This window comes from Dipodomys spectabilis, unplaced genomic scaffold (genome assembly GCF_019054845.1).
Source record: "Dipodomys spectabilis isolate Male_0828 unplaced genomic scaffold, ASM1905484v1 ptg000034l, whole genome shotgun sequence".
Taxonomy (NCBI): Eukaryota; Metazoa; Chordata; class Mammalia; order Rodentia; family Heteromyidae; genus Dipodomys; species Dipodomys spectabilis.
In genome coordinates this window covers 8,853,947-8,878,024 of record NW_024870711.1, presented here as the reverse complement: position 1 = coordinate 8,878,024, position 24,078 = coordinate 8,853,947, and the positions used below count along the sequence as shown (strand labels likewise).

At 46.8% G+C, this 24,078-nt stretch overlaps 2 protein-coding genes across 3 annotated transcripts; one reads left to right on the top strand and one right to left on the bottom strand.

Moving 5' to 3' along the window:
- Positions 1-484: 484 nt before the first annotated feature.
- Positions 485-5,794, bottom strand: LOC122105871 (GTPase IMAP family member 7-like). Of its 2 annotated transcripts, none has more exons than XM_042677129.1 (2): positions 5,692-5,794; positions 485-2,357 (listed from the first exon to the last, which is right to left on the bottom strand). In XM_042677129.1, exon 2 carries the CDS (start codon positions 2,310-2,312, stop codon positions 1,437-1,439), a length of 876 nt encoding a protein of 291 aa, XP_042533063.1. In that variant the 5' UTR covers positions 2,313-2,357; positions 5,692-5,794; the 3' UTR covers positions 485-1,436. The 2 variants fall into 2 exon arrangements, with proteins under 2 accessions (XP_042533063.1, XP_042533064.1); XM_042677130.1 differs by having other exon boundaries at positions 5,655-5,780.
- Positions 5,795-10,007: 4,213 nt separating this feature from the next.
- Gimap6 (GTPase, IMAP family member 6) lies at positions 10,008-15,311 on the top strand. Its single transcript, XM_042677184.1, has 3 exons — positions 10,008-10,253; positions 12,126-12,210; positions 13,693-15,311. Exons 1-3 carry the CDS (start codon positions 10,089-10,091, stop codon positions 14,487-14,489), a joined length of 1,047 nt encoding a protein of 348 aa, XP_042533118.1. The 5' UTR covers positions 10,008-10,088; the 3' UTR covers positions 14,490-15,311.
- Positions 15,312-24,078: the final 8,767 nt, after the last annotated feature.

Sequence of the window (24,078 nt, the reverse complement as noted above, 5' to 3'; positions counted from 1 at the left end):
AGAAGTGGTACTGTGGCTCAAGTGGTGATAGAGTGCTAGCCTTGAGCTAAAGAAGCTCAGGCTGAATTCAAACTCAAGACTGGCAAAAAAAAATGCCTTGGAAACTTTCTATAAATATGGTTCTAACATAAACAAAGCTAATGCCTTAAAAATGACAACAGAGGCCAGGTGCTGGTGGCTCACACCTGTATTCCTCGCTATTCAGGAGGCTGAAACCTGAGGATCATGGTTTGATGTCAGCCTAGGCAGGAAAGTCCATGAGACTCTCAGCACCAATAAACCACCAAAAGACCAGACTTGGAGCTGTGACTCCAGCGGTAGAGCACTAGCCTTGAGCAGAAGCAGCTCAGGGCCAGCACCCAGGCACTGAGTTCAAGCCCCAGGACCAGCACGCACACACACACACACACACACACACACACACACACACACACACACACAAACACACACACACACACACACACACGACAACAGAGACTGCATCCATATTTAACACACAGTTACTTTATTTTAACAAGCTGCTAGTCAAGTTTTTGCTGTCACTCATGGTCCCCATTCATGGGGACACTCATTGTGACATTTTCACTCTATTCACACAACAGGTACAACTATGCCCACGGCATAGCTTTGGGAATTAGTAGCCCTAAGAGAAATCGGAGCCTGTATTTTAGGGTCACTGCTTCTTTGTCTTCTACACCAACCATTACTTGGAGCATTTTAGAAAAATTAAAAATCTCTGTCAGATCCCTGCCGCAGTCCTTCTGTCTGTGGACAAGGCAAAGGCCTGGCAGGAAAAGTGTTTGGATTCCACTTCAGTGCCGTGGAGTTGAGAGCCACCAGTTTCTATGGCTCAAGAGGGCCTCAACCCAAGTGTGTCCTATAGAGATGGATCCACGGGACTGGAAGGCTCTTGTATTCTCTTCTGTGCATCACCCGCCTGCCTCCACACTGGCAGAGCTCCTGTGTACTCACAGGACCACGGAAGCACCATGGGGGAGCTTCTGGGAGCGGAGGATGAAGCCTGGATCCGAAGAGCAGAAGTTTGGGTGATTGTTTCCCAGGGGACTTAGGGCGACAGCACCTAGAGAAACAACTCGAAATGGAAAGGATGAGGCTTGGGGGATGTTAGACTTTCTGGGGCTCAGCACAGGGAAGCTGGCGGTAAGAGCCTGACAACCACAGGGTGCTGCTGACACACAGACATACAATTCACACACAGTGTCCCCACCGCCTGCAGCCTGGCCAGTCACAGAGGCCTGACAGGGAATTTTGACATCAGGTACATACATGGAAATTCCTGTTCATTGGTAGCCATTTGGTCATTCCAGAATCTGGGTCAGAGTCGTGGAGGGTGAGGAAGGGAGGGGGATTGTGGAGAAATGCTTCACAATCACCACAGATGAAGAAAAACACAATGAGACCCATGGCTTCCCAAATTACTTGAATACGTGTGCAATGATGTTCTTGTGTCTTTGAGCAATGTGGCTCAGGATTTCTGTGCCTGCCTGATCCCTGACGTGTTGAATTTTGTCCTCATACTTCGCTGTGATAGATTTCACTGTTTCCTCCTCTTGCTGTTTCTGTTCACTGAACATCTGAGCATACTCCTCTTCCAGTATTAGAAGCTCCTTCTTTAATTCATCAGCGTAATTATTCTTTAAAATCTCTGCCTGCTTCTTCAGCCTCTCCTCCGCATCGGCGTAGATGTTATCAGAAAAGTGAGCCCCTCCATTCTTCTGCAGCATGCTGTCTATCAGCCGCACCAGCTCCTGCACCTGCTCCTCCTTCTCAGCCTGGTCTGCTCTGTTACTGATGGCCAAGACGTGGTTCCCACACTCCCTGATGACACTTTTCAGATCCACATCTGCCTCCTTTAAGAAGTCATTGAGGCTCAAGCCCTCCAGACTTTCTTTGTCAGTGAACAAAACAATCATGTGCTTCATGGCTGCTGTCCCAAACACAGCCTTGATCAAAGCAACAGTTTTCTGCTCTTCCTCTGTGTATCGGCCCAGCTTCATAACTAGGATGATGGCGTGAGGCCCTGGGCAGGAAGAGAGGACACACTTGCTGATTTCCATGCAGGTGGTGTGCAGGGTTTTCTTGGTGTCAAAGAGCCCCGGGGTGTCCACCACCACGAGGTCCCTCTCCTTCCATGTTCTGGATGCCCGCTGGCAGGTCTGAGTGACGGCCTGGGCAGCTATTCTAGAATCAAAGGTTTCTTTCCCAAGAATGGTGTTGGCTGTGGCGCTTTTCCCACTTCCAGTTTTCCCGACCAGAACCATCCGAAGAGAGTTATCCCTGGACTCGGCCATGCTGGCCACAGGAATTCAGCCTCAGGAACCCGGGCACTCTGTGGACTAAAAGAATGAAAATGACTCAGATAAAATAGAACACATCCCTTGGCTGGGAAGGTGGCTCAGTGGTAGAGCGCTTGCCTTGCATGCATGAGGCCCTGGGTTTGATTTCTCAGCACCACATAAACAAAAAGAAAAAAGCCGGAAGTGGCGCTGTGGCTCAAGTGGTAGAGCGCTAGCCTTGAGCTGAAGAGCTGAGGGACAGCGTCCAGGCCCAGAGTTCAGGGCCCACGACTGGACCCCCCCCCCAAAAAAAAATAGAACACATCCCTCCTGGCCCTCAAACACATGAAAAGATCCTCCACCTTGCTAGTAGGACCAAAACAAACAAACAAACAAGTAAGCAAACAAATGAATCAACTCCCCTGGGAGCGCCCGGGAAGGGTGACTGAAAGGGACAGTGTGAAGGATGCTGACAATGCAGGAGGAAGGGAGGAGGGTGGAATCAAGCTGAGCCCAAATTGGATTGAAGAGAAAGACATCAATGGGATTTAATTCATTCTGAGAGGATAGAGCAGGGGCAGTAATAAACAGAGGTGATTTCCCAGGCACAAAGTGAGGCCCTAGGGCGCCAGTGGTAGAGCTTCTGGTGGTATTGTAAGTTAATTAGAGAGAGGGGAGAGAGAGAAGGCGGGGCACACATACAGAGAAAGGAGTCTTTTTTTATATGTAAACTCCTATCTGTAAGAATGCTTGTAAAAGCCAGAGAGAAACTATCCCTAATTGGGATGACTGGAACACAGGTGGAAAGAGCTCAGGTAAGAGCACAGATGAGATGTGCTGTGCTTCCAGTTGTGTGAGGAAATGAGGACCTTCGCTACTCAATGATGGGGAAGGATCCCAGTATCTTAGTGCAGCGCATCTTCAGAGGAAAACAGAACAATGCATAGAATACCATCCACCAATGAGGTAATACAAGACACACTTTGATTGGGTTTGAGGTGGGGAAGGAATAGGCAATATAGTTAGATGGTATATGCTTTGCAGAAATACATAAATAAAGAAGAAAGGAGGAGAATGGTTCCTGGGTATGCAGGTAGGAAAGAAGTTAGCAGGACCAGGAGAGACTGCACATGTGTCCAAATCGACTGCCCTGTAGATTTGATTTGAGAGTGATGTAAACATGGCAATGATTTTAAAACAGAAGTATATGAATGTTAACTTCCCCAAGTCAAAAGTAAAGTAGGACACGTGAATATAACTGTGTATCTCTATGTCTTTAAAGGCGTTTTAAATTATTTGCAGATCTGCCACAGGACTGTAGCCAAAACCAGAAAGAACTAGGATCTCTTAAAAGTACTCATAATCATGCCATCAGTAATAATGCTGGTATTGATATCCTGATGTTAGGCTAGGTGCATGTATATTGAATATATATATATGTATATATATATATATATATATATATACATAAAATGCTCACACACGCACACAGATGGAAGGATGAGAAATGGTGCCGTCGTGACAGCAGTGACCAACTCTCAGCTCAGTCACAGGCTTCAGGTGCACCATTCCCCACCAATGGAATCAGGGGTTTTGGGGAAAGAGCTCACTTGAAATTTGGGGGTGGGAGGGGCAAAAATGTATAGAATGAGCAGGGATCAGTTTACGGGACTTAATTTCCTGCTTCGCTCAGAATTATCTATCAATGCATTGTAAACAGTTTATGAAATAGGAAGTCTGACTGCATATTTTATAAAACTTAAATAGTTACTGAATCTTTGACCTAGTGACCATGATAAATAAGATAATTATTTTTAATATATGTTCTAAAATATTGACAGATAAGATTATATTAAATGTAACACTAGCTTCAAAAGAATCCAGGAGGTGGGAGGAGAACTGGGCTGTTAGAAACCTAAAGCCTGAGTGGCCAGGTGTGGGCCATTGTCAAAGCTTGGTTATAGAGACAGGTACTCATTACACTCAACTTTTGTAAATCTGTGACATCTTCTTTACTAAAAACTTGAGGTGGGCATATGCACTTGTAACCACGACTGATTACATGACTGTATGTGAAGGTTCCACAGGAATAATTTATCTCAGAAATACTCCAGGATGGAAGAACGATTCTTACCCGAATTTTATGGGCAAGGACAGGATGACTGAAAAAAGCCAAAACAGCTGCCCACCACCTCTGCTTCCTCTTTGTTGGGCAAAGCAGGGACTCAGACCATCGGATTCCAGCACATTCCCTGTCAACCAGCACGAGGTGACCCCAGCCAAGCAGCTTCTCAGCTGTGATTGTAAAATCAGAAGCAGAGAGGGGCGGCAGGGGAGGAGCCTCCTTCCTCCAGGCAGAGCGCTGGGCACACGCCTGCAGCAGGGAGGCCAGGGCATGGCTGCCTCTGTCTCCCTGGCCTTTCTCCCTCCTCCATCCCAACAAACCAAGTCAAGACAGACCAACAGAAGCAGTCACTCCCAAGCTTCCCCGAGCGCCTCTTGGGAGACCCAGAGGGCCTCAGCAAAGAGCACGGCTGAGAAGCAAGTGCACGGGGAATTGCTTTAGCAAGAGGGCAGAGCTAGCCCGCGCACAGATGGCCACTCTGAGAATCCCTGGTGCCCTGTGAGATTCTGTCCCCTCTGCTGTGAGCCGGGACACAGAAACCTGCAGATCTGCCCTGAATCTCCCTGGAGAAACTTCTATGAAGATCTCTCACAGAAACCACAATGTGGTTGCTACTCAGGATCAAAATGTTTTTTATCCCCAACCACTGATACCAAGGAAAATATGAACTGAAAGCAATGGAGGCACAAAGAGCCACATAACCGCTCAGACTGAGCTGGAATAACGGCTCCCACAGTGCCTTCAGAAGTCAGTCCTGCCCCTGAGTCCCCCTCCCTCTGTCTCTCTCCCAGGAGGGTCCCAGCCTCCTCCCTGGGCTGTGCTGGGGGATCTCCATATGGAGTCAGGCACAGGACTGTAGTGCCATCTCCACCATCTCCTCTAGCTCGGCTTCATTTGCAAACTCATCAGTTTACTGAGAACTGTTCTCAGAATGAAAGAGAGTTAGAACTCATTGACACTTGGTGGCTTGACACCCGCCTCCTCCTTCTGAAGATCTACCTTGGGGGGAAACAGAGTCCTTTTGAAGGAGCCTGATCAGCTTTTGGGCAAACATCACGCAGGCACAGGTAGCAGGTGCCTGGGAAGCACGGGTCTGTCCTGTGCTCTGGGAATTGGGTAAACGTCCTCCTGAGACGGACATCAGAGGCTTTCTGATGCCTTCCCACTCCTTCAGAATGTACCTGGAGCCCACACAGTGGGCCACCGTGGCCCACCCAGCCCTTCTCCCTCACCCTGTGAACTGCATGGCCTCTTCCTGGCCAGCCTCACCTTCTCCTGCAGGACTGCCGTGCTCTGGAGCCCTCCCCAGTGAAGCTGGTGGTCGGCTGCCCCTGCTCCAGTCTGAAGGGAAGCTTGGTCTGACATGGTTGGGCTGCCCAGCTCTCAGCCCCCGGAAGCCAGGCCCTGGGGGAGGGGCCAGCCGGCAAGAGGAAGCTCCTGGAGAGCAGCTGGCCTGCAGTATTGCCTGAGGCAGATCTGTTCCTCTTTGCCAATGGAATGGCCACTGCTGTGTTTGCTTCTGGTGGCTCTGAAGACCCTGGGACAGGGCAGTGATCCCAGCAGAGTCTCCTCTCACTTTGAACCAGTCCTGGGGTTGCCTCAGCTGCCTACATCAGGTGCCTAGAGTCTCCTTTCAAGGTCAGGGCCGATGCCCAAGGCCGCTCACCTCCTATGGCTGGTCAGCTCAGCAGTCGGAAGGCCTTCCCTGTTGGGATCTCTCCAGACCCTCACTTTCCCTTTCCCTCCTGAGCTCCATGAGGCTGAGCCCCTAGGCCTTGCCCGGCATCTCTGGCCTCCCTCGCTGGCCTACAGGTATTGCTCCAATCCTGAATGGCTCTGGTACCAGCCCATTTCCATGTCAGTCTGCCCACTGTGCTCCAGAGGTCTCTATTGGATTAGTGGGTAGCTGCGGGTCAGGAGGAGGAACGCTCCGGGCTTGCATCATGGAGACTGTGGTGATGGAAGAGTCTGGGTGTGACCCTGGTATCTGTGCCACATAGCACCATGCTGTAATTCCAGGTGCTTCACAGCTAACTTCCCTCTCCAATTTAAAGAACATACATTCCCAAGGCTCTTAAGAGTTAACCACCTGGGGTAGCACTGTCCAAAAAAAATCACTCTTTACCTGACTTATGTAATCATAACCCCTCTGAACATCACCTCTATAGTAATAATAAACTTTTTTTTTTAAGAATTAAGCAACTCAGGGCTGGGAAGTTGGCTCAGTGGTAGAGTGCTTGCCTTGCATGCATGAGGCCCTGGGTTCGATTCTGCAGCACCACACAAGCAAAAAGAAAAAAGCTGGAAGTGTCGCTGTGGCTCAAGTGGTAGGGCACTAGCCTTGAGCTAAAGAGCTGAGGGACAGTGCTCAGGCCCAGAGTTCAGGCCCCACAACTGGACCAAAAAAAAAAGAATTAAGCAACTCAAAATCCAAAGTGGAGCTTTGGGGCTCAAACTGGTTGAGCACCAGTGTTGAGAGGGGGAAAAAATGCTGAAACAGTGCACAGACCTTCAGTTCAAGTCCTATGATCAAAAAAACAAAAATGCATTTAGGAAGATTTTACTGATTGTTGTGTGACACAGAGCTTTTCATTCAAGTATACTTCGACAGTTTTTATGGCTGTGTGCCTGTGTCTATCAGTAGTACTTTCCTCTTTTTTCATATTCTAAGGCTTTTATTGAAGACTAAACACATGGCAAAAAAGGTCATGTATAATTTTATAGTTCAATGAGTTGTCACAAATTGAATGCCATTAAGCAACCAGAATTCAGACACAGAAATAGGACATTGTTAGCCTCACCAGAAGTCCCTTGTTGCTGGCCAGTCTGGTGGCGTTAGCCAGATTTCTATAGTGTAGATCAGTTAACTTGTTTGTGCTGTAATGCAATGGCTCACACACTGAAAGACATACACTGTTGCCTTGTTTCTTTTCACATACTGTGAGCCTCGAGCAGTTTCCATATTGCAATATGTAGCTATCAACGGTTATACCCTATTGCGGGGAGTACACACCAGTTCATTTGGATTTTATTAATAGACTTTGTGTTTCTTGCAGATTATTGCTGAGAAGGAGGAGAAGGAGAGAACAGAATACAAACAGCATTTGGAATAACAGTCATTGAGAACTTCATAAAATTAATGACAGGTACCAAATCACAGACACAGAAAACATGAAGATACTAAGTAGAACACTACAGGAGACACAGAATGTTCCATTGCAGCAAACTGAAGAGAAAGAGAAAATCTTAAAAAAAAAATTCTGCCAGGCGCCTGTAGCTCATGCCTATAATCCTAGCTAATCAAGAAGCTGAGGTCAGAGGATCATGATTTGAAGCCAGCTCAGGCAGGAAAGTCCATGAAACTCGTATTTCCAAAACATCACCAGAGGGCTGGGAAGGTGGCTAAGTGGTAGTGCACTTGCCTTGCATGCCTGAGGCCTTGGGTTTGATTCCTCAGCACCACATAAGCAAAAAGCAAAAAGCTGGAAGTGGTGCTGTGGCTCAAGTGGTAGAGCGCTAGCTTTGAGCTGAAGAGCTGAGGGACAACACCCAGGCCCAGAGTTCAGGCTCCACGACCAGACCCTCCCCCCAAAAAAAATCACCAGAAAACCAGAAGTGACTCTGTGGCTTAAGTGGTAGACCACTAGCCTTGAGCTGAAGATCTCAGGGACAGCGCCCAGGCCCAGAGTTCAAGCCCCATGGCCAACACAAACAAAATCCTTTACCTACAGAATAAGAATGTAACTCATTCAAAATCATGCCAACAAGAAAAGAGGAGTGAGAGATTGGAATTGTTGAAACAATGAGGCACAAACCCTACTCAATCTTAGCTGAAGCAACATTATCCGCTAATCATAAGGAAAGATAAAGACTTTCACAGAAAAACAGAAACAGGGGGGAACATGTCTCCCAGCAAACTTTCCTTGAGAAAAAAAATTTGAAAGAAATGTTTCAGGGAGAAGAAAATTGATGTGGGCCAGACACTTAGATCTATATTGAGGGGGAAAAATGTTGGAATAAGAACAGAGAAAAGTCTTTTTCTTTTTAATAATTGGTCCAGTAGATTGTCCATAATAATAACAACAATGCATTGCACAATCATCGCATACAGATATGTGAAATCAGTAGAGCTCAGAAGGAGAAAGGAAAAAGGTTCTGTTTCAAGATACCTGTTACCTACCCATGAAGCATCTTAATGCTATTGGCAGACAGTATTAGGATATTTATAAGTATTCACCTAGGGTGTTTATAACTATACTTCACGAGTATGGAGGGTCCATACAATTACCGGTGGAATAATCAGCATATATCAGAAATAAAATTCAGTGATATATTAAAAAGGAAATGCAGTACCAGGCAATGGTGACTCCTGCCTGTCATCCTAGCTCCTCAGGAGGCTGAGGTCTAAGGAACTCAGTCAAAGCCAGCACACACAGGAAAATTCATGAGTTAACTATCAAAAAGTTGAAAGTGGATTTGTGGCTCAGATGGTAGAGCACTAGCTTTGAGCAAAAGAAACTCAGGGATAGCACCCAGGACACACACACACACACACACACACCCCCACACACACACACAAAACCAAGAAAGATTATTCTGGTAATGGGAAAGTGAATTACCATGAAGGAATCTATTGACGCAGTTCACTACCTTAATAAATGTAAGGATAAAGACATTTCGTTGTTTTCCAGTTTTGAAAAAGCATCTAGTAAAATTCAACCTCACACAAAATCAATCACAAAGGGGACTGGTGGTATTGTCTTTTCCTACAACAATGTGTTTGAATCCAGATGCTCACTTACATGTTTACCATATTTATCACTCTCCCCCACCCAGGTATGGCTGGGTTTCAACTGGGCCCAGCTCAATAGCTAGAGGTGTTACTGTGGTTCCATGGGTATTGGCCAAAGTCTCAGAGAAACGGAAGCAATAGCACATCTCTCTCTACACTCTCTCTCTACTTCTGTCTCTGTATTACATCTCTGTCTACAGCCATACAAATCTGCATCCATGGGTTCCACATCCAGGAATTCTCTCAACTGCAGATCTAAAATGTAGTGAGACTTTCTGTGGTTGAGTCTGTACTGAGACATTTTTCTTCATCATTATTCTCCAAGCCACACATCAGAGCCACTTTTGGGGAAGCAGATACACCGTGTTAGCTATTGTAAGTAATCTGGAGATAATTTAAAGAATAGAGGAAGATATATAGGTTGCAAGCAAACACATCATTTTATGTACGGGGCTTGAGTGTCCACAGAAATCCACCCCCCAGAGATACCAAGGGATAATTATATCTATATTTTCATCTGTATCTCTATCAAGAGAGAGAGAAAGATAAAGACAGAGACAGGGAGAATTAATGAGACAAGAGAGAGCCAGAGACAGGGAAAGACTGAAAAAAGAAAGTTTGTATCCCTAGTGCAATTTTTATGAGAAATCTTCTTAAGCCTCTAAGTATTTTGCATTCAACATTAGTATCTGGGTTTTTGGTTGTTTGTTTTGCTTTTTTCTCCTGCTTCTGAGGGCTTGAAGCGCAAGCGCTTGACTTCCTTGTTCCTGTTTCCGGTTTGTTGTCTCACTGGCAGAGCTGTCGGGTGAAGGCAGTTCTAGAGCAGGGATCACGTTTGCCAGGAAGCCGCAAGCAAAGCTCGTCCTTGTCCTCCATGAGCTCGTATTTCTTGGAAACTTTGGTCTGGCTCTTCCGTTGTCTCCCGGGGGGAGACTATGTTGTGTCAGCCCCACAGGAAGAGACAGGGAATTCGGAGGATCGTGTGGCAACAGGACACCAAAATTATGGTCATTCCTCCTGCCTGTCTGCAATCCCAGTGGTAAGTCTGAGTGTGTGCATGTGTGTATTGCATTTGTGTGTGGAAGTATTTTCATGTGTGTGTATGTGTGTCATACCATGTTTGAGTGTGCTTGAGTGTGTATTTGTGTGTGGGGTGTATGTGTGGGTTGCATATGGGTGCTGGTTAGGGTATGCCCGTGTGAGTGTGTGGTTCTGTGTGTTCACAGGTGTGTATGTGTGTGTGGTGCATGTTGACTATGTGTTGTGTTGTGTGTGTCTAGTGTTTTTGGTATGATGGAAAGAGCCTCACAGAGAAATCGGGAGAACCCCGGTGGCAAATTCAATGCTTGACATTTGAGAAGACCTTTCTGTGATTTTCGCTTCCAGAGAAGGTTCTGTTGATGTGGTCTTGCTTTCTTGCAGTGCTAGAGATCCAGCCCAGGGTCTTGGGCACACTAGGCAAATGCTCTACTAGTGAGCCACAGCCCTCACCAGATGTTCTGTTTTCTTCCTGAGCAGCACAAGAACGATCATGTCTGCTCCATCTTCTAAGCTGGAGTCAAACACACAAAGTGTGACGGGGTGAGGTGCTGCTCAGGGTGGAGCCTTGTGGGCATGCACGCATTCTCCAGCTGTGCCAGGGCACAGTGCCACATCTCTACATACTGCTCCCACAGGCCCTAGGTGCCTCGCTGTCCTCAGCCTTGTCTACCCACCATCGTTTTCCTTCCCTCTAAAGGAAGAAGGAGGCTGCGTAGAAAAGCTCTGCCTCAGTCTCTCCAGCCAGTCAGGGGTGAAGAGACGGAGCAGGTCTGTCGTTTGTGGCGACCAGTTAACAGATCTGGGAGGCAGTGCTCCCTGGGTATGGAGTCCTCCTGACTGCCGGAACACCGTGCCAAGACTGCCTCCTCTCTCTCTTCTCGGAAGTCACCAAACTGCCTGGGCTACCTCCATGCTCAGCCTAGGCTGTTGGAGCTGACATTACAGAATCAAGGCACCATCACAAACCCACGTCCTGTGACCTCTCGCTGGCCAGCTCCTGGGATTTGAGGGGGACAACACAGTATGCCAAGTGAGCAGAGTAGAACAGCCCACCACATGTGGTGGTGAAGAGACCGTGTCTCTAGAGGCCTCCTGTAGCGAGATTGCCTATGCCCTAGAGCCTTCACCGGGTCTGTCATCCCCAGTCCCACAGAGAAAATCAGGCAGATAGAGCACTGACAAAAAGAACTCGGTTAGTCTATAAGGCAAGGACACACTGAATTGCTACCACTGAAGGGAGAAGCAGTCCTGGTTGGGATGATGCAGAGTGGACTAAAAAAAATGCTCTGAAATATTCTAAATATTCTATGACTTTGTAGAGGAAGAGACTTTCATAGTCTTTCCCATTTCAGGCCCAATACTCACTGAAGAGACATTGAGGCCTAGTGTGCCTAGCTGAAGTGCTCAGCTCCCAGCAGGCTCTGCTAAAGCCCTCAGGGCTGGCATCTTCCTCTCAAGAGACCCAGCAGCCCTCAGACTTCCCAAAGCCTCACTGCTGAGCTTTCTTCAGAGATCAACACTCTTTCTGGCCCCAACTTCCTGCAACACAGAACTTCCTACTTTGTGGGAACCATGGACTCAGGGTTCCTCTGCTTCTGTTTCAGTCCCCCCCACTCCTTCTCTAGGTACAGACTCTGCCCACCCAAATTCCACTCCTTTCCCAGGTTCTAAGCCAGTGGCCCCTTTCTGCATGAGTTGAAATCTCTTAATGTTGTGGATGGAGACCAAGGTTCCTCACTGAGCTTTCTCACCTATAAATTAGTGAAAACAAAACAAAAGCAAACAAACAAAAGAAAAACCCTTTCCTGGTAAGATCAAGTCAAAACAATGCCATTGGAAAAACCAGTAAAAGTGATATTGTTTTCTCTAGGTGGAGGAAGAAGATTATGAACAGATCCTCCAGGAGAATTCCTCAGGGCTGCCACCCCAGGACACCATACAAAAACCATCAGGAGGTAATGACTTTAATAGCAGAGGCCAAGTGGAGAGAGGAGCAGGTGGAAACCTGGTGTGAGACCTCGCTCCGCCCGCAGAGGGCTTGGAGAAGCAGCAAAGGCCCCATTTCAGAGATTCAACACCTCAGCCAAAAGGAGAAAATGCCTTGGGGCTAAGATCTTTTTCTTACTCTAGCCAAAATTAAAGAAAAATCCCCTCCCTGGGTATATCTGGCAAAAAGAGGCAAGCAATACCAGCCCCCAAAGAAAACTGTCGTCATCCTCTCCTCTCTCCTCCATGAGAAGGATATGGTGGCTATGGTATGAGGAGACCCTGAGCTTGGAGACCAGCAGTCCCTGTGGGGTGGGAGTGTCTGGACGGCTGGGATGTGGGAGGGAGGGTCATGGCCCTGAGTGTGAGAACACTATATGAACCAGCAGAGTGGATTTGGGGGCCACTGCTCAGAACGGGGCTCGGCCTTTGCAAAAGCTCAGCTTCGCTATTAATCCTTGGTGATGGAATTTAGGAATGCTGGAAACCCACGCAATCTCCTGCACACAAGAAACTCTTTGTAACTGATTATGTGTCTCAACATACCTGATCATGTACTTGATGAAATTAAGGGCCTGAGCCCTCAAATCATGTTACTCTACCACACAGAAAGATCATGATTACATTTTCCTTTAAAAGTTCCACTCCAGGTTTCTCACCCATATTTGGCTTCAAGGAAGGTCCAATGGTAAAGGTCCAAATGGAAGTTATTCTTTTCCCCCATCTTGGCGTGGCTAGGCCGGCAGGAAGGAATATCTGGCCACTTACACTTCTTGCGAGTCTACCCATTTACTCAAATTCTTTTCAGCCCCCCTCATAGAAGCTGAAGGGCTGGAGGGAACTAGTGTTGCTCTGTCAGAACTGGTCTGTGGGTCAGCCAGGCTTGGATTCAAGTAGGCAGGAGCGAAATTCACGGGGGCTCGGGGTGTTGAGGAGAAGTCAGAGCCCAAATACCTGTGGGAAAGTTGGCATTCTATAATCTAAGACCCATTAACATCTTGGGGTGGGGGGGATTGTGCTTGGAAACCATCCTGTCACTGCTGTAGGTGCTGTGTGTCATAGCACCTGCAAGGTTGGGAGAGAAGACTTCCCTTCCTGCCCACCATCTTCAGACATACTGAAAAACCCTGGCATGATGTGTGTCGACGTGTGATTGGCACCTTCACGTGTCATCTCACAACTGATGGCTCTAATACCCCACTGTGGGAATGTTCGGCCCCTCCTGCAAGGTCCTGTGCTGAGAGTCGGAGCATGGGGCTAGGACACGGGAGCATTGGAGCTGGGAACGGGAGCACGGGGAGTCTCCTGGTCAGACGTCGTTGGTCTCTGTCATCCCTGCCCCAACCTGAGACAACCTGTCCCTCGGCTAGTGGAGGATACCGAGGAGAATGGGCTTCTGGTCAATGGTGTCAACCGCTCTAACCCCAGTTCTCTCTCCTTCTGTCCTTTAGCTCTAGGTCTGAAGAAGAAAGAACTCATCCCAAGGAGACTGAGGCTCCTTCTGGTGGGGAAAACCGGAAGTGGGAAAAGTGCAACCGGAAATAGCATCCTGGGCAGGAAAGTGTTTGAATCTAGACTCAGTGCTAGACCAGTGACCGTGACCTGCCAACGAGAGAGCCGAGTGTGGTCTGAGAAGGAACTCGAGGTGATTGACACCCCAGACATTTTGTCCCGTCGGGTGTGGCCAGAAGTGGCAGCTGGGGTCTGTGAAGCCATCGCCTTCACCTCGCCAGGCCCTCACGCAGTGCTCTTGGTGAGCCAGATGGGCCGGTTCACCAGAGAGGACCAGGAGGTCGTCAGGCGTCTGCAAGAGATCTTTGGACTGGGGATCCTGGCTTACACCATCCTGGTTTTCACTCGGATAGAAGATCTGGCTGGGGGGTCCCTGGAAGAATATGTGCAGAAGACCAATAACCAGTTCCTTGCCAAGTTGGATGTGATCTGTGAGCGACGCCATTGTGGCTTCAACAACAAAGCAGAGGGAGCAGAGCAGGAGGCCCAGCGGCAGGAGCTTATGCGGAAAATTGAAGGGATCCTGTGGGAAAATGAGGGCCATTGTTACACCAACTTGGTTTACCAATTCGCCCAGCGTAGCATTCTACCCCCAGAAGTGCAGGAAAGACAGGCAACCCCGGGTCAAAGGTCAAAAGAGATGCTCAACAAGGCATCCTGGCTGGAAGAGCTCTCCCAAGTCCAGCAGGAGTCTGAGAAGATTCACAGGAACCTGCTGCGAAGGGCGTCCGTCTGAAAGGACACTAGACATGTGCAGGAGAGTCCTTCCATGGCTGTGCCCCTAGGCTCAGCCCTTGCTTTCTCTGTGTGCACAGAGCACTGCCAAGTTCACAGTGGAGAGTGGTTGGGGGGGGGGAGGAGGGTGCTGGGTCCAGAGTACTCAGCTCACCTCAGAGGTCCGTATGACTTCTTTTATGCCTCCTTTTTTCTGTAGCCCTCACATGGGACCTCCTATCTCACTGACCTTGCATTTCTTTAGTATAGTCTGTGTCCTGATAGAGCCAAAGCTTCTTGAGGACAGAACTGTGGCCTGCACTCAACTGTGGAACTCCTCCCACATCTCCCTGGCCACCAGAGCCCACCAATGTTATGTAACTCAGCAGGAGCCATTGGCCAAATGCCTGTATATCTCTTGGGCTTCATTCTGACCTGTAAGAGGAGTAGGAGTGATTGCTGGTAAGGTGCCCGCACTGTGGTGGGTACAACATAGTAGTCAGACAGAAAGGGGGAGGCCAAGAGCCCCCTCCCTAGGGTGAGCTATTTTAATAGGCAATGTACTCTAAGATCGCTGTGTTGTAATGACCTTCCTTCTCAGCTGGTGGTGTGCACTCTTGCAGCCTCTGTGTATGCATGCAGAATCCCTGAGTGGGACCTGTATTTGACCATCCTGGGACAGTGGCTTCTGGGCTCTCGGTGAACCAAGAACAGATGGATGCAGTGCCAATGAGCAATGAGTAAAAATCTTGGTGCAAAGATGGCTAGGAGTGGGGTGGACCCATTGCAAATATGAGATGTACAAGTCGTTATGTCGAAAAACGAACTTTACAACTTTGGTGGGGGGAGGGAGAATCGGATGGGGGGAGAGATGGAAAGGGATGGGAAGGGGAAACAAAAGAAGAGGAAAAAATGCTTGATAAGAAATATACTTATTATCTTGCCCATGTCATTGTAACCCCTCTGTACAGTATTTTCACAATTAAAAAAAGGTAAAAAAATAAAATAAATAAAATAAAAATAAAAAGAAGATGGCTAGGAGGTGTGTAGAACTCCTGAGTCGTAAGCTACCACCACTGATGCACTTGGGCAGGAGAGCAGACAAAAGTTACCTGTGCAGGGCTCCTTGCCGGAGCCATGCCAGTCCGGGAGCCCTTGCCACGCACTGTCCCCTTGTGCTTGGGCGTAAGCCCCCCAATAAAGCCACTTTAGGCTGATACCATTTACCTCTTCATGATCTCTATGGCCATTTCAGCAGGAGAACCACGGGCAGATGGGTACCAGCAGTGGCTGAGGGAGAAGGCCATGTGGGGAAGGGTGGACACGGAGCTGGGCAGGAGGCGAAGTGGGAGCAGAAGAGGCAGAAAGAGGGTTTTTTTCTCTCAAATCCTAACAAACAGGGCCCGTGGGAACATCCTAGGTGGAATGGGGGATGAAGTCAGGGTGGGGTGTGAAGGAGTCAGCTGTGGGAACGAGGGACCCTGTCTCTAGTCACAGGTAGACTGCCAGGGAGACTTGAGCGGAAGAGGTCAGCATCCAGGGATGGTCATACTTGTTACTTTCCCTTGTGTTCTGTGGCCCTTCATTACATCTGACTTCTGGCACTAGCAAGCAAAGGATATTTTCAACCCAATGCACACTCTTCCTTTGATGGTAGGGAGAGTGTGGGTGGGGTGAGGGTGTGTGGTGGGTGTTTGTGGAGAGTGGGGTGTAGGGAGGCCGGGAAGGAGGGGAGCAAGAAAAGGAAGCAATGAAGTGCTTTTAGAATCTTGTAGGGCCGCTGGAGTGAGAATTTCAAGTTCCAGGCCACCACGTGAGAAGATCTTGGTATACTTGGAGATCTTTTCTGAAGTAGTAAAAGGATCCTAATTCAGAGTGTAGTTGGAACTGCATCTCAGGACCAAGAAATTTGTGCTAGAAGGAAGAGAGAACTAAGCCACACCCTTGCCAGAAGACTTCCTAGATCAGAGTGATCAGCTCCCCATGTTAGTGACTGCTGGAACCAACAGTACAATATGCATGGTCTCTACAGCGTGTTACCCGTGATGCTGGGTGTGCCATTAGCAATTCCTTTCTAATGTAAAAATTTTAATTTATCAAAATTTCCACACATTTTGACTTAATTGTCATCCATCTGAAGTATTTTCTATACTTCTTGTAATATATTTTTACCTTAGGTTAGTTGGAAGAAGATGTCTAAATTCCAAATATTTGAGTAGATTGAATAAATTACAGTATGCAATAGGGTAGCCATTACCTACATGTGGCTATTTATTGAGCACATGATACCTGACAAACTATTTAATTTCACTTCATTGTAATTTTTCTAGCTTAAAAAACTGCAGCAGATTAGCCGGGCGCTGGTGGCTCACACCTGTAATCCTAGCTACTCACGAGGCTGAGATCTGAGGATCGCGGTTCAAAGTCAGCCCAGAAGGAAAATCCGTGAGACCTCTAGAAAACTGGAGTGGCGTTGTGACTCAAGCAGTAGAGTGTTCACCTTGAGCTGAAGAGTGTAGGGACAGTGCCCAAGCCCAGAGTTCAAGCCCCACGACCGATCAAAAAAAAAAAAAAACAACTGTGGCAGGGTAGAATATTTTTCCATGGGACATAACTTGACTACTTTGATGGCAATACACTGTTACACCACTATACATATGGAATTTATTTGCAGTATGAAAGATCTTCCATTAAGGCACAAAATATTGGTCATAGAACTTAGACCTTTCCTAATAATGTCAAAGATAATACACTTAAAATGAGAAGTTTTGTGTGTATTTTCATCAGCCATGGGTGAGAAGTATGATAGAATAGACACTGCCACTTCGGGGTTTTGTTTTGTCATTTTTTTTTGTTTTGTTTTGTTTTGTTTCTTTGGGTCCAGTCATGGGGCCTGAACTCTGGGCCTGGGCGCTATCCCTCAGCTCTTCAGCTCAAGGCTAGCGCTCTACCACTTGAGCAACAGCGCCACTTCCAGCTTTTTTCTTTTTGCTTATGTGGTGCTGAGGAATTGAACCCAGGGCCTCTGGCATGCAAGGCATGCGCTCTACCACTGAGCCACCTTCCCAGCCCCATGGGTTTTGTTTTGTCTTGAAGCAGCTCCAAACTGATGAAAGACACTGCAAATATGAGACAAAATGTTAATTAGCAGCAGAGACATTAAATCCGTTAAGCCTGTTGAGGAAGATTTTCAGGTAGGTACTTGACACACATCCTACATGGTAGGAGAGATGCACAGGGAACAGCTGCCAGAAGTTCAGAGCTAAACACTGTGGTAATGAATAATTGAAAGCACAGATGCACCTCTTTCTCCTTCCCCCCCACCCCCCCCATGCCTGGACCTAAGGCTTGGACTCTGGGCCTAGGCACTGTTCCTGACCTTCTTTTACTCAAGGCTAGCACTCTGCCACTTGAGCCACAGCTAGCTTTTTTTTCAGTAGTTTATTGGGGAGAAGAGTCTCATGGAGTTTCCTGACTGGGCTGGCTTCAAACTGCGATCCTCAGAGCTCAGCCTCCTCAGTAGCTAGGATTGCAGGCATGAGTCCCCACGCAAGAAGCACCCTTTTTGTCTTATGCCCTACATTTGTTCATCAGCTATAACATTTAGTAAAAAAAACAAAAACAAAACATAGCGCTCTCTCTCTCTCTGACCTCACCTACTTGCCCTGTAGATTAGCATGCTCTAAGACTAAGCAAAAAAAAAAACAACTTAAAAGAGACACTTCTCACCAGACACTATCCTGCATATGAACCATACAAATTGTGGATAGAGACTAGAGGGGAAAACTGGGAGAGAATGAGGGAGGGCTGATAGAGTCCAGAGGAAATGGACTCTTTACCTGACTTACGTACCTAACCCTCTGCATGTCACCTTACAATAACAATGAAGAAATTTTAAGAGACTCTTATTCTAGGAAAATGACTCTCCTTTGGACAAAAAAAGTATTTGTTAAGAAAAATAACATCACTCGTGTTTGCAGGTAAGCCCCATTGTATTTCCACAATCAACTGCTCATTATTAATTATACCTTGAATCTTTTGAGGTTTTGTTTCCATCTAATTTGTACATTTATATGTCATTCTGTGGTTATATAAATTCATAGTCATATGTACACAAATACAGAATGTTTACTTCTAGCTTTATTTGTGTTTATTCACTTTAGGAACATAAAATTTCTGTCAACACACACGCACACACACACACACACACACACACACACACACACATGCCTATCTCAAGGATAGACACTTGTCTTAAAAGAAGCGTGTGGCATCAATGAGCCAAGTTTAACAGGCCAATCTGGAGATCCCTGGTCCCAATTGATAAAACAATGTGTCAGCAGAGATGGTGAAATGCACCAGGTGTCAGAACTAAGCGCTCACTGTACCTACGGTGAATTAGAGCCAAGTCTGTGATGTTCTCACAGCCGTTGCACCTGTGATCAGACGCACCACACCCACTCTAAGTTGCATCTGTCTTTTCTTGACTTTGCTGAACTAACGTATTTCCTTGACCCCATCTTGATATCTTTTTTATAACATCAAGAATTCAGTATCCAAGGGCCAGGCAGAGGCCTCCTTCTTTTGGAGACTTCTTTGTGGGTCATTGATCTGTTCACAGGATGACCAAACTACATTCTGTTCAGTTTCTGAATTCTACCTTAATTTGCCTTTATGGTTTCCATTGTTCGCTGCTTTCTATGGAGGATCCCACTGGGAACATGAAAGGCAGCTAGGTGCTCAAAGCAAGAAGCATTCCAAGGGCTGCGAAGGTGGCTCCTTGGTAGAGCGCTTGCCTTGCAGGCATGAGGCCCTGGGTTCGATTCCTCAGCACCACATAAGCAAAAAGAAAAAAAGCTGGAAGTGGCGCTGTGGCTCAAGTGGTAGAGCGCTAATCTGGAGCTGAAGAGCTGAGGGACAGCGCCCAGGCCCAGAGTTTAGGCCTCACGACCGGACCTCCCCACCCCCAAAAAAACAAGCACTCCAAATCTAGACAACCAGAGGCTGGTCCACCCTTTGGTAAAAACACAGAGGCCTGGGAAAACACCCACAGTGGATGGATTCCAGGTGTTTCTGTGCTGTGGTCTGCCCACTGTCTCTGCTGCTGCCCCTACAGGATGGCCACCAGCCGTGTCCCATCTAAGAACGTTCTGTGGCCGCTGTGGGGTTAAAGGGTTAATGAGAAATGTCCTCCCAGGATCCTTTTCTGTGTTTCAGAGAGCAAAGGAAGTCATTCAGGCTACAGTAGGCCATTTGGCACAATTGAAAAGGAACAGGACTGAAAAACTCCTGTGCCACCAAAACCAACGACCAAAAATGGTCTTGACCAGGCTTACACTGCACATCGGCAAAACTTAGATCATTTCCAGTAAATACTTCTGTTAGGCAGAAACGAAACTTCAGCCAAATATAGAAACTTTAAACAGGGTAAACAACAATAAAAAGCAATGTTGCACTGCAACCAGTGTAATCATTTCCTGCTTTGCTTCTGCATTGCTCCTCTAAAGACTGCCTCTGATGCACTGCAATTGACCCTTGGGGTCTTTTAGTTGCGGTTATGCAATTCACAGATTGTTTCTTACTCAAATAAACTCCCTTTGTAAAAAAAAAAAGAATTGTGTCACAGCCTACCTTTTTCAAAAAGAAATTCTTATGTTTAAGTAGTTGTACAAAGGGGTTTCAATTCAACATGTCAATATATTAGTACAAAGCATATGGATCAATATCAACTTTTCTTTTTTTTTTTCTTCTTTTCTGTCGGTTGTGGGGCTCAAACTCTGGGAGTGGACGCTGTCCTTCAGCTCTTCAGGTCAAGGCTAGCACTCTACAACTTGAGCCACAACACCACTGCCAGTTTTCTGGTGGTTAAGTGGAGATGAGTCTCACAGTCTTTCCTGCCTTGGCTGGCTTTGAACTGCGATCCTCAGATCTCAGCCTCCTGAGTAGCTAGGATTACAGGTATGAGCCACTGGTGCCCAGCTCAATATCATCTTTTCTATCATTCTCTCCACCACTCCATCCCCTCAAGCTACCTGGTTCCGTTTTCCCATATATATGTTGAGTATTATCACTGTATTCACCCACCCTTCCCTCTCTGTCAGCCTCCCTTCCCTTAACCTCCACTGTCTCCCAACAGTATATGTTTTAGCTTCCTGGTAATTCATTTTGCTAAATGCTTAGCTGCTCACAGGACTTTTTTGTTTCGTTTTGTTTGTTGGTTGGTTTTTGTGCTAGTTCCGGGGCTTGAACTAAGGGCCTAGATGCTGTCCCTGAGGCTTTTATTTGGTAAAGTCTAGCACTCTATCACTTGAACCACAGCGTGACTTTTGTCTTTTAGGTGGTTACTTGAAGATAAGAGTCACAGATTTTCCTGCTTCCAACTGTGATCCTTAAAGCTCAGCTTCCTGAGTAGCTAGGATTGCAGGAGTGAGTCACCAGCACCCACACCTTTTTGCTTTTAAATCAGTTTCTATTAGGCTTTCTTGTGGAAGAGTTTTCTTTTTCTTTTTGTTTGTTGGTCATGGAGCATGAACTCTGGGCCCGAGCGCTGTCTCTCAGCTCTTCAGCTCAAGGCGAGCGCTCTACCACTTGAGCCACGGCACCACTTCCAGTTTTCTAGTGGTTGATTGAAGAGAAGAGTTTCCGGACTTTCCTGCTCAGGCTGGCTTTGAACCGTGATCCTCAGATCTCAGCCTCCTGTGTAACTAGGATCACAGGCGTGAGCCACCGGCACCCAGCAAGAGTTTCTTACTTCATCCAAGACAATTAACTCACTTTGATACAAGGTTTATTCATGACAAGGGAGCTACCATCTTTCATTCTGCTTCATTGAGCTATTTTCCCCTGAGGCAAAGTGTAGCTCTGTCAGTCAGGCTGGCCTGAAACCTGCTTCTATGCCCATGGCTGGGATTGCAAGTGTACTGTACCCTGGCTTTTTAAATCTTCTTTGGTCTCTCCCAGTAGCAGCTGGCAGGGAACTTTTCTTTAATCCATGCAAATACCAAGTTCCCAGAACACACAAAGCTCTCACTCAACTCTTCTCGTCCTCTTGGCGGACTCCTATCACCCTGAACTTGGGAGGTCATGGTTGGTTCAAGCTGCATTTCCACAGAGTCCCAAGTCCTTCCTTGAGCCTTTTCTAAGTTCACTTCCCCCAGGCTCCTCCATCCTCCATCCCATGCCACTGCCCTCCCTGAGCCCCATTTCACACAGACCTGGACGTTGAGTGCCCCACCCAGTTTCCCCCATCAGGACATGCTCGGCATTTGGAAGACGTTAGTAACGGCTGGAGGTAGGGAAGGACAAGATGGGCTCTCCCTGTTCAGTTCTCCTGACTTGACATTTCTGTCCTGAGCTCACTCTTTTCCCTCTGGCTTACTGGAAGGAGACACTAGGTGAAACATCATTCATTGCCACTCATTATCTTCTCAGAAATGAGAGAGTGATTGATCTGGCTGGGAATGCCAGAGAAGCCTGAGAGATATGGTATCATCTCCTAGTGCAATATGGGTACTGGGTATAAGCAACGTGATGTTTTCCTCTCCACCATCTTGGCGCTTTACCCTCGGCCCTGATTGTCCCTCACCTGGCTGGCTTTACTTTGGTAAAACACTTTTGTTAGGTTTAATCCCTCACCCTATCTATGGTTTGGGCCTGGATATGCTTTGTGCTGAATGTTTTTTGGGGACATGAGTTTGCCTACAGACACTGGCATTTTAATAGATTCCCAATCTGAACTCTGAAAGTGTCCCTCCTCCGTATCTAGCTGATCCAATTCCCATAAAACACTAGCAGTATTTCACTTTTCACACACACAGAACAGGAAGGCAGTGTTCTCTATCTGTCTGGGAATGTCGGTGAGCCCTGGTGGCCACTGTACTATATTCTGCTAGTGTGTGGACTTCACAGAAGTAGCAGAGAGACCGGTTCTCTTCCTCTGACAAGTGAGGACCTCCACTTCTGCTTCCTCCATCCCCACTACACACTGATAAAGGCCAGACTCTTCCTTGTTGACCCATCATGTGTGGAACTGGCTGACTTCCGCTCAGGCAAACATTGAGATATCCACCTTGGCCTCTGATTCCTGATGTTAATAGGGACCAGTTTTATCCTAAGGAGTTCCACACCTTTGGTAAAAAAGATAACATTTTATCTTCTGGATTGAGTTCCCTGTGTGTTTTCCATTTCTCTTAGGCTCCTGCAGGGGAGAGCGTCTTTGTATCCTGATTGACGTGAAATGGGGAGCGTGCTCCAACTGATGTGGCGGCGTGGCCCTTCCTTGGTGCCTGTTCAGGGCAGAGCGGAGACCAGTCACATCTGGCTGCTCCCCACCCACAAAGGGGGACAGGAAAGTCTGTATCCTATTTGTGAAAAGTAAAAACAATGGCAGGAAATAGAACAATGGTCACAAGTTCCTTCCCAACAGGTCCCAACAGATAGGTAGGTCATTCTGCTCTTCCTGTTCTGTGTTCATGAAAAGTGCAAACCCTTCTTGGAAATGGCGTGATAAATCATCAGGCTCTCCTAAGCATTCCAAAACTGACGAACCCTCTGCCATCTGAGAAGATAACTTATGCCTCTTACATCCCTTTTCTCATCTAGTGCCCCTGCGTAAGCACTTACACAACCATCACCAAAGAATAGTTAGTACTATTAAAAATTATTCTAAATTGTTATCATGAAAATTATTATGTTAAATGTTTTCTATGAGCAATTGTCCCCATCTCTCAACGGGAAATCTTTCAAGTTCATAAAAATCTAAATATTGTCTTTTCCTCAATTTTTAGAGAAAGTGTTTCACCGGTGAAGTAATCATTTTCTTTATCAATTCTGTGATTAAAATGTGGACAAGTGAGGTAGGATGGCAGATTAGAAACTTATTCTATGTGACTCTATGAATGAGGAGAGTCAGGGTCACAAAGAAGAGAAGAAGCATCAAGAAAAACTGCTAAAAAAACCATGGAGAACCACAAAGGTATCCAATACAGAGAAATTTAAGGGAGAGATTTTAGTTAATTCTGGCTCCTGGGTAAGGGTCAGGGGAAGAAGTCAAAGGAGCCCAGTTCAAAGCCAGACTGGGCAACGAATTCTGGGAGACTCTTATCTACAGTAAACTACTCAGAAAAAGCTGAAAGTGGCCTTGTGGCCCAAGTAGTAGAGTGCTAGCCTTGAGTACAAAGAAGCTCAGGGAAGAGCACAAGCCCTGAGTTCAAGCCCCAGGACTGGCCAAAAAAAGAAAAAAGAAAAGAAGGAAAGAAGGAAGAAAGAGAGGAAGAAAGAAAGAAAAAGAAAGAATAAGAAAAAAGAAAGAAAGAAAGAAAGAGAAATAGGGGTAACAAGTTCAACAAGAAACATACTCACTACCTTACTTATGTAACTGTACATCACCTTGACAACAGAATTTTTTTTGTTTTTTGATTTTTAGTCAGTGGTGGGGCTTGAACTCTGGGCCTAGGCACTGTCCCTCAGCTCTTCAGCTCAAGCCTAGCGCTCTACCACTTGAACCACAGTGCCACTTCTAACAATAGAATTAAAAAAGAAAAAGATCACCACTCAACTCATGCTATTAGGCAGGGATTACACTCACCCCAAAACTGGACAGAAACACTACA